Source organism: Mercenaria mercenaria, chromosome 10 (assembly GCF_021730395.1).
Source record: "Mercenaria mercenaria strain notata chromosome 10, MADL_Memer_1, whole genome shotgun sequence".
Taxonomy (NCBI): domain Eukaryota; kingdom Metazoa; phylum Mollusca; class Bivalvia; order Venerida; family Veneridae; genus Mercenaria; species Mercenaria mercenaria.
This window is the reverse complement of record NC_069370.1, coordinates 31,970,106-31,983,948: the sequence shown is the minus strand read 5'-3', so window position 1 is coordinate 31,983,948 and position 13,843 is coordinate 31,970,106. Positions and strand designations below refer to the sequence as shown.

The 13,843-nt window shown below is 37.4% G+C and overlaps 1 protein-coding gene across 1 annotated transcript in view; it reads right to left on the bottom strand.

Annotated features, from left to right (window-relative positions):
* Positions 1–13,843, bottom strand: part of LOC123559493 (zinc transporter ZIP10-like) — an 89,831-nt gene that overhangs the window by 7,627 nt on the left and 68,361 nt on the right. The window contains exons 8-9 of the mRNA XM_053552615.1: positions 5,054–5,092; positions 4,705–5,019 (exon numbers count right to left, since the gene is read on the bottom strand). Of these exons, the coding sequence (XP_053408590.1) occupies positions 4,705–5,019; positions 5,054–5,092 (354 nt within the window). The remainder of the gene's footprint in view (positions 1–4,704; positions 5,020–5,053; positions 5,093–13,843) is intronic.

Here is a 13,843-nt window from a genome sequence, read left to right as displayed (position 1 = left end):
AGGTAGAGTTATTGTTCTTGCACATTGCACTTCCTCCCAATGTGTTCTATCAGTGTATGAAGTCTGAAGAAAATCCCTCCAGTACTTTTGGAGTTATGCTCCGGACAAAATTTTTTAAGAAAATAAGATAAAGGGGAATAACTCAAAAAATAGGCAAGGTAGAGTTATTGTTCTTGCACACTGCACTTCCTCCCAATGTGTTCTATCAGTGTATGAAGTTTGAAGAAAACCCCTCCAGTACTTTTGGAGTTATGCTCCGGACAAAGATCGTTGCGGACGGATGGACGAACGGATGCACGCACGGACGGAGAGCATTTCTAATATCCCCTTCGCCTTTAGCGGGGGGATAAACAAATGAACTGTTCATAACCAAACTACAGGAAATGCCTACACAAAACAAATGAACTGTTTATAATCAAACTTAACTACAGGACATGGCTAAACAGAATAAATGAACTATTCATAACCAAACTAAACTACAGGACATGCCTAATTAGAATAAATGAACTTTTCATAACCAAACTAAACTACAGGACATGCCTAAACAGAATAAATGAACTATTCATAACCAAACTAAACTACAGGAAATGCTTGAACAGAACAAATGAACTGTTCATAACCAAATTACAGGAAGTGTCTAAACATAACAAATGAACTGTTCATAACCAAATGACATGGCTAAACAGAACAAAGAAATGTTTATAACCAAACTATAGGACATGCCTTGTGATACTGGAATCAGTGTGTTATTATCAATCCCTTGGCTTATCAATAAATGTCTAGAATATGGTGTTACGCTAGAGATATTTACTACCTTAAAAAGAAATCAAACAAATGTAAACATGAAAAGCAGGCGTAGGTTTCATAAAATGTTTTTAAAACTATGCTCCTTCAGCAATTTTTCTAGAATTAATTTCTTTTATGCAGGAAATGATATAATCACGGCCTCAAAGGAATAATGAAGTTAAAAGTGATATATACAAATATTTGTACAGACCCAGACAATGTTAATGTCATTCATCATTTCAAGAGCATTTCTGACAAGTTTACCCCTTCCAAACATCGAGTTTTTGCACTTTTCAGAGATGCATTTGAAAAACATTCTCACGTCTGCAATTAATATCAATTTTAATTTTAATATTAATATCAAAGGGTCAATTCATTACAAGAATTTTAATTAGATTTCATTTTCACGAAAAAGGCTTTTTAAAATCAAATAAACACATGTAACATCTGTATCGTTCAAATCATCTGTAAAACTGATAAATGTTTGCTGTACATAGGGAGTTTAATTTAATATGAATTTTGTGTATTGGGAAAGAATATATCCATCTTCGTAAAAAGGGCGTCACAGGGTTTTCCCTCGGGTTTTTTATTTGGGAGTCTATGGACTCCCATGGCTGCTGATTTAAGGGTCCCTAATAATTTTTGGGGGTCCACAAATTATTGATCTTGAAAATGGACATTATTACTAAACAAGAGGACCATGATGGTCCTGAATCGCTCACCTCTTCCCACATGACCCAGTTTTGAGTATGACGTCGTTTTTTCTATTATTTGACATACTGACCTAGTTTTTGAGCTCATGTGACCCAGTTTTGAACTTTACCTAGATATTATCAAGATAACAAGAGGACCATGATGGTCCTGAATCGCTCACCTCTTCCCACATGACCCAGTTTTGAGTATGACATCGTTTTTTCTATTATTTGACATAGTGACCTAGTTTTTGAACTCATGTGACCCAGTTTTGAACTTGACCTAAATATTATCAAAATAAAAATTCTGACCAATTTTCATGAAGATCCATTGAAAAATATGGTCTCTAGAGAGGTCACAAGGTTTTTCTATTATTTGACCTATTGACCTAGTTTTCGAAGGTACGTGACCCTGTTTTGAACTTTGCCTAGATATCATCAAGGTGAACATTCTTACTAATTTTCATGAAGATCTCATGAAAAATATGGCCTCTAGAGAGGTCACAAGGTTTTTCTATTTTTATACCTACTGGCCTAGTTTTTTATTGCATGTGACCCAGTTTCGAAAATGACCTAGATATCATCGAGGTGAATATTCAGATCAATTTTCATGAAGATCCATTGAAAAATATGGCCTCTAGAAAGGTCAAAAGATTTTAATAATTTTAGACCTACTGACCTAGTTTTTGACCGCAGTTGACCCAGTTTCAAACTTGAACTAGATATCATCATGATGAACATTCAGACCAACTTTCATACAGATCCCATGAAAAGTATGGCCTCTAGAGAGGTCATAAGGTATTTTTATTATTTGACCTACTGACCTAGTTTTTTAAGGCACGTGACCCAGTTTCAAACTTGACCTAGATATCATCAAGGTGAACATTCTGACCAATTTTTATGGAGATCCATTCAAAAGTATGGCCTCTAGAGAGGTCACAAGGTTTTTTCTATTTTAGACCTACTGACCTAGTTTTTGACCCGCACATGACCCTGTTTCAAACTTGACCTAGATATTATCAAGATGAACATTCAGACCAACTTTCATACAGATCCCATGAAAAATATGGCCTTTAGAGAGGTCACAAGGTTTTTCTATTATTTGACCTACTGACCTAGTTTTTAATGGCACTTGACCCACTTTCGAACTTGACCTAGATATCATCAAGATGAACATTCAGACCAACTTTAATACAGATTCCATGAAAAATTAGCCTCTAGAGAGGTCACAAGGTTTTTCTGTTATTTGACTTATTGACCTAGTTTTTGAAGGCATGTGACCCACTTTCCAACTTGACCTAGATATCATCAAGGTGAACATTCTGACCAATTTTCATGAAGATCTCATGAAATATATGGCCTCTAGAGAGGTCACAAGGTTTTTCTATTTTTAGACCTACTGACCTAGTTTTTGACCGCACATGACCCAGTTTCAAACTTGACCTAGATATCATCAAGATGAATATTCAGACCAACTTTCATACAGATCCCATGAAAAATATGGCCTTTAGAGAGGTCACAAGGTTTTTCTATTATTTGACCTACTGACTTAGTTTTTGACGGCATGTGACCCAGTTTCGAACTTGACCTAGATATCATCAAGGTTAACGTTCTGACCAATTTTCATGAAGATCTTGTGAAATATATGGCCTCTAGAGAGGTCACAAGGTTTTTCTATTTTTAGACCTACTGACCTAGTTTTTGAAGGCACGTGATCCAGTTTTGAACTTGATCTAGATATCATCAAGGTGAACGTTCTGACCAATTTTCATGAAGATCTTGTGAAATATCAGGCCTCTAGAGAGGTCACAAGCTTTTTCTATTTTTAGACCTACTGACCTAGTTTTTGAAGACACGTGACCCAGTTTCGAACATGACCTAGATATCATCAAGATGAACATTCTGACCATTTTTCATGAAGATCTTGTGAAATATATGGCCTCTAGAGAGGTCACAAGGTTTTTCTATTTTTAGACCTACTGACCTAGTTTTTGACCGCACGTGACCCAGTTTCGAACTTGACCTAGATATCATCAAGGTGAACATTCAGACCAACTTTCATTCAGATCCCATGAAAAATATGGCCTTTAGAGAGGTCACAAGGTTTTTCTATTATTTGACCTACTGACCTAGTTTTTGATGGCACGTGACCCAGTTTCGAACTTGACCTAGATATCATCAAGGTGAACGTTCTGACCAATTTTCATGAAGATCTTGTGAAATATATGGCCTCTAGAGAGGTCACAAGGTTTTATTTTTTTAGACCTACTGACCTAGTTTTTGAAGGCACGTAACCCAGTTTCGAACTTGACCTAGATATCATCAAGATGAACATTCTGACCAACTTTCATAAAGATCCCATGAAAAATGTGACCTCTAGAGTGGTCACAAGCAAAAGTTTACGGACGCACGGACGCAGGACGACGGACACCGCGCGATCACAAAAGCTCACCTTGTCACTTTGTGACAGGTGAGCTAAAAAATTTACCCTAAAACCGAATGAACTTGTATCTTTTTAATTTAGATAGCAGCTGATTCAATATTTCGGAATGGTATCTTTCAAAATGGCATGAGCTTCTCAATTCAGACTGATAACAAAAGGCGTGACAGTCTTTTTGTTATGATCAAATAGCCAGTAATACCGGCAATTAAGTGTCACCTCGTGTCAATTATGTTGTTCACAGTTTGATCTCGGTTAAAGATAAAACTCAATCCTTAATTAGTATCATAATTTTTGTGATTTATTAATATTTTTTCATCAAAATACTTTAAATTTATATGAAATTAATTTTGTTTAATAGAAAAATAAACCACTCGATCTTCTACGGAACGTAACGGCAATCTTAGATTTTAGCGGTGTCAGTTAGCGCAGAGAGTAGTTTCCCTTTACAAAAATGGTGAACATCGGTAACAAAACTTGTTTTGAAGTTGGAAAATCGTCTATACCTGTGTATAATGAGCACCCACGATTCGGGGATGGTCCCGGTGGTAAAAAACTGCGCATTTTACATGGGTATCTGCGCAAAGGAGGCTTCAGTGCAAAGGAGTTTCGTGACCGATTTTGCGGGTCCAGTGGACGCAGAGGCACTACAAAATGCGAGTTCAAAGAGTCAAAGCGCGTCAGGGACGCAGAAAACCTGTGTCCGGGAAAACCCTGGCGTCAGCTCCTTTAGAGATATCATAAACGAAACTTGATTATTTTGGAAATAATAATTACACCACTCACCTATTTCATGGGGCAATTCATGACAAAACACTGCTACTGAAGTGCTGAATCCCCCAGTTATACTGTTAACGAATGCAGCACCTATAGCGAGTCCATCACTGAAATTATGTATTCCGTCGCCAAGGATAACCATCCAAGCAACTGAGGCCACAGAGTCTGGGACTCCGTCTACCCCATGGGAATGTCCGTGCTTATGTCCATGACCGTGACCGTGGGGCTTAGGTGTAGAGTTATGAGATCCAATCATTGAAGTGTTCTCATCACCATCTACCCCACGTCTCTTCATGGTTCTCTGGACGCAGACCATGTTCGTGACTTACAGTCGTTGTGTTTTCAAAACTGATAGTACAATGTTCAGAGTGAGCCTCATCAGCATAACCTCGGAGCGCTACAATGACAAAAAGATACACATACAGATACAGGATGACAATATGACAAATTACAGTACAGAAAAAAAAAGGCTTAGACAGAATTAATTAATGAGATAATTTGGCAGAGCAATTATAATTTGAAATAAGAGTTGTTATTTAATTTTGGGACACACTTTATGCTTTTGTTTATGTTACAAAAACAATGGTTAAGTTATCATCTTAGAACTATACATCATGTTTCTGATAATAGAAAATACATAAGCAAAACTTAGGTAGTTGTTAATAGTTGAGTGAAAATGTTAACAATCTTTGTTCACTAATGAGTTTGATTAACAAGTGTTATCATGAAAGGAAAAAAATGAAGTTCAATATAATTCCAGTTTCTGATCTGAAACGGTTTTTAGTGTCATAGTCACTGTGACCTTGACTTATATAAAACTGACCCCTGCTAATATCATCTACTGATCACAGGTCACCATCCTTTGAAGTTTAACTACTGTATGCCCAAGCTTTCTGTAGTTATTGAAGAGAACCCAAATGACCGACTGACCCAACAACTTTGCAGCACAAAGAATCAAACAAACCATCTGTTTATATCAAGAAAGCTGGTACTAATAAGCAGGAATCACACACATTATAACTCATATCTGCCAAAGCAAACTTTACAGTGAACAGTAATTGGTTTGAAAAGTGTAAAGTTCTATAGAATATTTCAAAATTCAATTAAGTCTCCGCCGGACAATGTGTCCATTACTGGCCACAAGTATGTCCACCATCTTATTATCAAGTCTGTAAATATAGCTGATAGTGAAAATCAAAGCACTGAAAGCACAGAAAGGTTGAAACCCGCATTTGATGTGCAACTAGAAGATGCTTTTGTAGAAAAGCGCATGTCTCCCCCAATGCATAGTCGTATAAGCAAGAAGTCAACAGGGGACAGGAGCGGAAGTCAAAGAGACACTGATGGTTGGCTACAATAGGTATCATCTACTTGGCATGTCCAATCATCCCACTAAGTTTTAACATTCTTAGCCTAATGGTTCTCAAGTTATGAACTGGAAACAGTTTTCTATGTTCAGCCCCTGTGACCTTGACCTTTGATTGAGTGACCCCAAAATCAGAAGGGGTCATCTATTCTGCATGTCCAATCATCCTATTATGTTTCATCATTCTGGGTCAAGTGGTTCTCAAGTTATTGATTGGAAAGCGTTATCGATGTTCAGGCCCCTGTGACCCTGACCTTTCAGGAAGTGACCCCAAAAAATAAAAGGGGTCATCTACTCTGTAAGTCCTATCACCCTATGAAGTTTGAAGGTTCTAGGTCAAATGGTTCTCTAGTTATTGATCGGAAATGAAGTGTGACGTACGTATGTACGGACGGACAGGGCAAAAACAATATGTCTCCCAGAGACATAATAAACCACTCCGCTGTTACAGTTCAAGTCACTTCCATGAAACAGTTTCAAACCATTTGCATCCATGTTACATTTTATATACTAAAAATCCTGCTCTGACTAAAACCATCAAGTGTCTTAAAACACACTGATAAGTTGGGTAAGGCAACCCTATATCGGCTTAATTAAAATTTACTGTAATGATACCAATGAAAAATACAGTGTCTGTTTCATTAAAAACACAAATATTCAAAGAGAATATAGATACTAAAAATATTAGATATTCTAACATGACCCGGTCTGTTTTCCTATTAAACAAAGAAGGCTGAAAACTGCGTGTTATTAGTCAATAATTCATTGTTCTGACGTCATAATTATTACGTCAGAGCGTTAGATGGCATAGCGGCACGCTAAGAAAGAAATCATCACAAATCAGGCACATATTTGATGGATATTGTCAAGGACGTACATCATAATCCTCTTTAACGTGTTAGAATCGAAATAATATATCTGAAACAGAGATTTGCTCATGAATAAAATCATTGTTTGTCACTTGGATGCGTATTATTATATCACTCGGGCTGCGCCCTCATGATATAATTCCTTAGCATCTAAACTCCAAACAATGATTTTATTCAATGACAAATCACTGTTTGGGATATATTATTTCTTAATTCAAAATTAACAGTTAAAGGCACTGGCCTCACAATCGTTCGACAACAACAAAACAAAGAAGATTTTTAGATATATGGAAATAAATGCTATATTTCTTAAGAATTTTGAAACTTAATTACTGACAGACTATATGCTACGGAAACACATGAGAATTAGTTGTTTTTACTACTTTTTACGATGAAAATTGAAAAGCGTTTGTAATGCTTTACTTGGAGTAAACTGTCTCGATTACCAACTTTCATACAGATCCCATCGACGCACGGACGACGGACGCTGCGTGATCACAAAAGCTCACCTTGTCACTATGTGACAGGTGAGCTAAAAAGTAAGAAATATATCAGCGCTATTATTATTCTGAAATGTCTTATTTATCCCATATCACTTAACAATTTTCTCTGCTCGTGACTTTAGACCTTTTAACCCTTGAAGTGCTGGACAACATGTATTTATTACAAATGCAGATCACATGTAGCACTCAAAAGAACCTGTTAATCTGAGGTGGTACTATTCGGTGCAGGCTGGGTTTTACTGTCAGAAATCAAATGAAAATCAAGCACTTTGAGGGTTTGACTATACAAAGCTATAAGTAAACAAGAGGACCATGATGGTCCTGAATCGCTCACCTGTCCCCACATGACCCAGATTTGAACTGAGTATGACGTTGTTTTTTCTATTATTTGACATAGTGTCCTAGTTTTTGAGCTCATGTGACCCTATTTTGAACCTGAACTATATATCATCAAGATTAAATTTCTGACCAATTTTCATTAAGATCCATTGAAAAATATGGCCTCTAGAGAGGTCACAAGGTTTTTTATTATTTAACCTACTGACCTAGTTATATATGGCACGTGACCCAGTTTCAAATCTGACACAGATATCATCAAGGTGAACATTCTGACCAATTTTCATGAAGATCCATTCAAAAGTATAGCCTCTAGAGAGGTCACAATGTTTTTCCATTTTTAGACCTACTGACCTAGTTTTTAATTGCAGTTGACCCAGTTTCGAACTTGACCTAGACATCATCAAGATGATAATTCAGACCACTTTCATACAGATCCAATGCAAAATATAGCCTCTAGAGAGGTCACAAGTTTTTTTTTTTATTATTTGACATACTGACCTAGTTATTGATGGCACATGACCCAGTTTCAAACTTGACCTAGATATCATCAAGGTGAACATTCTGACCAATTTTCATGAAGATCCATTCGAAAGTATGGCCTCTAGAGAGGTCAAAAGGTTTTTCTATTTTTAGACATACTGACCTAGTTTTTGACCACAGTTGACCCAGTTCGAACTTGACCTAGATATCACCAAGATGAACATTCAGACCAACTTTCATACAGATCCCATTAAAAATACGACCTCTAGAGAGGTCACAAGGTTTTTTTTATTATTTGACCTACTGACCTAGTTATTGAAGGCACGTGACCCAATTTCAAACTTGACCTAGATATCATTAAGGTGAACATTCAGACCAATTTCCATGAAGATCCATTCATAAGTATGGCCTCTAGAGAGGTCACAAGGTTTTTCTATTTTTAGACCTACTGACCTAGTTTTTGACCACAGTTGACCCAGTTTCGAACTTGACCTAGATATCATCAAGATAAACATTCAGACCAATTTTCATACAGATCTCATGAAAAATATGGCCTCTAGAGAGGTCACAAGGGTTTTTTATTATTTGATCTACTGACCTAGTTTTTGAAGGAACGTGACCCACTTTTGAACTTGACCTAGATATCATCAAGATGAACATTCAGACCAACTTTCATACAGATCCCATGAAAAGTATGGCCTCTAGAGAGGTCACAAGGTTTTTCGATTATTTGACCTACTGACCTAGTTTTTGAGGGCACGTGACCCAGTTTAAACCTGACCTAGATATCATCAAGATGAACATTCTCATTAATTTTCATGAAGGTCTTTTGAAAAATATGGCCTCTAGAGAGGTCACAAGGTTTTTCTATTTTTAGACCTACTGACCTAGTTTTTGACCGCACATGACCCAGTTTCGAACTTGACCTAGATATCATCAAGGTGAACATTCTGACCAATTTTCATAAAGACCCCATGAAAAATGTGACCTCTAGAGAGGTCACAAGCAAAAGTTTACGGACAGACTAACGGACGGACGACAGACGCTGCGTGATCACAAAAGCTCACCTTGTCACTTTGTGACAGGTGAGCTAACAAAAACAAATGTTGACACTTTTGAGTGACATATAAGCAAATGTCTAAAATTCCTGATGTTTTGTCATGTATCATCTTTCATATCACTCAAACCAAAGAAAGAATCAACAAAAGTCAACAAGAGGACCATGATGGTCCTGAATCGCTCACCTCTTCCCACATGACCCAGTTTTGAGTATGACATCGTTTTTTCTATTATTTGACATAGTGACCTAGTTTTTGAGCTCATGTGACCCAGTTTTGAACTTGACCTACATATTTTCAAGATAAAAATTCTCACCAATTTTCATGAAGATCCATTGAAAAATATGGTCTCTAGAGAGGTCACAAGGTTTTTCTATTATTTGACCTATTGACCTAGTTTTCGAAGGTACGTGACCCTGTTTTGAACTTTACCTAGATATCATCAAGGTGAACATTCTCACTAATTTTCATGAAGATCTCATGAAAAAAATGGCCTCTAGAGAGGTCACAAGGTTTTTCTATTTTTATACCTACTGGCCTAGTTTTTGACCACACGTGACCCAGTTTCGAAAATGACCTAGATATCATCAAGATAAACATTCAGACCAACTTTCATACAGATCCCATGAAAAATATGGCCTTTAGAGAGGTCACAAGGTTTTCCTATAATTTGACCTACTGACCTAGTTTTTGATAGCACGTGACCCACGTTACCTACTGACCTAGTTTTTGACCGCACGTGACCCAGTTTCAAAAATGACCTAGATATCATCAAGGTGAACATTCAGATCAATTTTCATGAAGATCCATTAAAAAATATGGCCTCTAGAGATGTCAAAAGATTTTTTTAATTTTAGACCTACTGACTTAGTTTTTGAACACAGTTGACCCAGTTTCAAAACTGACCTAGATATCATCAAGATGAACATTCAGACCAATTTTCATACAGATCCCATGAAAAAGTATGGCCTCTAGAGAGGTCACAAGGTTTTTTTTATTATTTGACCTACTGACCTAGTTTTTTAAGGCATGTGACCCAGTTTCAAACTTGACCTAGATATCATCAAGGTGAACATTCTGACCAATTTTCATGAAGATCCATTCAAGGGTATGGCCTCTAGAGAGGTCACAAGGTTTTTCTATTTCAAGACCTACTGACCTAGTTTTTGATCGTTGTTGACCCAGTTTCAAACCTGACCTATATATCATCAAGATAAACATTCAGACCAACTTTCATACAGATTCCATGAAAAATATGGCCTCTAGAGAGGTCACAACGTTTTTTCATTATTTGACCTACTGATGTAGTTTTTGATGGCATGTGCCCCACTTTCGAACTTGACCTAGATATCATCAAGATGAACATTCTGAGCATTTTTTATGAAGATCCATTCACAAGTATGGCCTCTAGAGAGGTCACAAGGTTTTTCTATTTTTAGATCTACTGACCTTGTTTTTGACCGCACATGACCCTGTTTCGAACTTGACCTAGATATCATCAAGATGAACATTCAGACCAATTTTCATACAGATCCCATGAAAAATATGGCCTTTAGAGAGGTCACAAGGTTTTCCTATTATTTGACCTACTGACCTAGTTTTTGATGGCACGTGACCCAGTTTCGAACTTGACCTAGATATCATCAAGATGAACATTCAGAATAACTTTCATACAGATCCCATGAAAAGTATGGCCTCTAGAGAGGTCACAAGGTTTTTCTATTATTTGACCTACTGACCTAGTCTTTTTAGACATGTGACCCACTTTTGAACTTGACCTAGATATCATCAAGGTGAACATTCTGACCAATTTTCATGAAGATCTCATGAAATATATGGCCTCTAGAGAGGTCACAAGGTTTTTCTATTTTTAGACCTACTGACCTAGTTTTTGACCGCACGTGACCCAGTTTCGAACCTGACCTAGATATCATCAAGATGAACATGCAGACCAACTTTCATACAGATCCCATGAAAAATATGGCCTTTAGAGAGGTCACAAGGTTTTTCTATTATTTGACCTACTGACCTAGTTTTTGATGGCACGTAACCCAGTTTCGAACTTGACCTAGATATCATCAAGGTGAACGTTCTGACCTATTTTCATGAAGATCTTGTGAAATATATGGCCTCTAGAGAGGTCACAAGGTTTTTCTATTTTTAGACCTACTGACCTAGTTTTTGACGGCACTTGACCCAGTTTCGAACTTGACCTAGATATCATCAAGGTGAACATTCTGACCAATTTTCATGAAAATCTCCTCAAATATATGGCCTCTAGAGAGGTCACAAGGTTTTTCTATTTTTAGACCTACTGACCTAGTTTTTAATGGCACATGACCCAGTTTCGAACTTGACCTAGATATCATCAAGGTGAACATTCTTACCAACTTTCATAAACATCCCACGAAAAATGTGACCTCCAGAGTGGTCACAAGCAAAAGTTTACGGACGGACGGACTAACGCACGGACGCACTGACGGATGGACGACGGACGTTGCGTGATCACAAAAGCTCACCTTGTCACTATGTGACAGGTGAGCTAAAAACAGAAACCTGTGTTTGAAAAACACACAAGCCCTTGGTGGGTTTTATACGACTGTATCTGCGGAAAGATTCATCTTATTGTAAAGCGCAGCAGACCTAAACAACTCTGTAAAACTGCAGCTCGGGGAAATCTCAACACCTGTTGCTGGAAATACTTGGCGTTTGTCATCTCGGCATGAGACAAAAAGATGATAGGGGGTTGCCATTTTGTTATGCCCAGTTTGTTTAGTGATCGAATATTACAAATTGTATATTGTATTATTTAATTGAATAAACTGATACTACCGGGGTAAGTATCCCTTCTGTGCGGTAGGGAGACTACGTAGTCGAATCGGTGGCTGTGTCAGAGAACATGTTCTTCCGATGTTCCGATAAATTACAAGCAAAGTGCATTTAAATTTCTACCGAATTCAACCCTGCGCAAAAAATACGCCAGGCGTGGGTGGTCAAAAAATTTTTTTATTTTTTTTATTTTCCGTCAAATTGGTCTGGGAAATCCGATTAACAGGTAATCAGTTTGGTGTGGCCTGAAGTGTGTCCAGATGGTGAAGCAAGCAAGGGAAAATGACAAGATTCACCTTTCTTGTGTGCCAGTAATCTTTTATTAGCAAAAATGTAGGAAATTTATTTAAACAAGAGGGTCATGATGACCCTATAACGCTCACCTGTTAAACTTGGCCTTGGAATCATCAAGATAAACATTCTGGTCAAGTTTCTTGAAGACAGGTCATAAACATGGCCTCCAGAGTGATAACAAGCTTTTCCTTTGATTTGAGCGGGTGACCTAGTTTTTGACCCCACATGACTTAGTTTCCATCTGGGCCTAGGAATCACCAAGATAAACATTCTGACCAAGTTTCATGAAGATAGGATCATAAATGTGGCATCAAGATGTTTACAAGCTTTTCCTTTGAGTGATGACCTAGTTTTTGACCCCACATGACCCAGTTTCAAATTTGGCCTATGAATTATCAAGATAAACATTCTGACCAAGTTTCATGAAGATAGGATCATAAATGTGGCATCAAGATGTTTACAAGCTTTTCCTTTGAGTGATGACCTAGTTTTTGACCCCACATGACCCAGTTTCAAATTTGGCCTATGAATTATCAAGATAAACATTCTTACCAAGTTTCATGAAGATAGGATCATTAATGTGGCCTTAGAGTGTTAACAAGCTTTTCCTTCGATTTGAGCAGGTGACCTAGTTTTTGACCCCACATGACCCAGTTTCGAACTTGGCCTAGGAATCATCAAGATAAACAATCTGACTAAGGTTCATGAAGATAGAGTCACAAATGTGCCTTCTAGGGTGTTAACAAGCTTTTCCTTTGATTTGATCTGGTGACGTAGTTTTTGACCCCATATGACCCAGTTGCGAACCTGGCCTTGTGATCATCAAGATAAACATTCTATGCAAGTTTGTATCAAATCAAAGCATAAATGAAACCTCTATATGGTTGAAAGTGCCAAAATTGAAAATTGAGCCACTTTCAGGGGCAGCAACTCTAAAACCCATGATAGATCTAGCCAGTTTTCGAAAGGAACCAACTTAAGTTGTATGTTAGTGTGGTTAAAATCAAATGTAAAATGTCACTTCTATCGTATTCACAAGGTCAAAATTAACAAAGTTTGGCTCTTCCAGGGGTCAATTAGGGGCCATTACACCGGAACCTATGATTTGATCTGATGGATTCATCATGGGATCCAAGATCTATTGTTGTTAAAGATATCTTGCAAGTTTGTATCAAATCAAACCATAAATGAAGTCTCTATATGGCTACAAAAGCCAAAATAGCAAATTTTGGCCCTTTAAGGGGCCATAACTCTGGAACCCTTGATGGGATCTGGCCAGTTTTCGAAAGCAACCAAGATATTATGCCAATACAAGTTGTGTTTAAGTTTGATTATAATCAATTGAAAATGTGGTCTCTTATCGTGTTCACAAGTTCTTGAGAGACCAGTCTGTCTGCTCTTGTTTTGGGG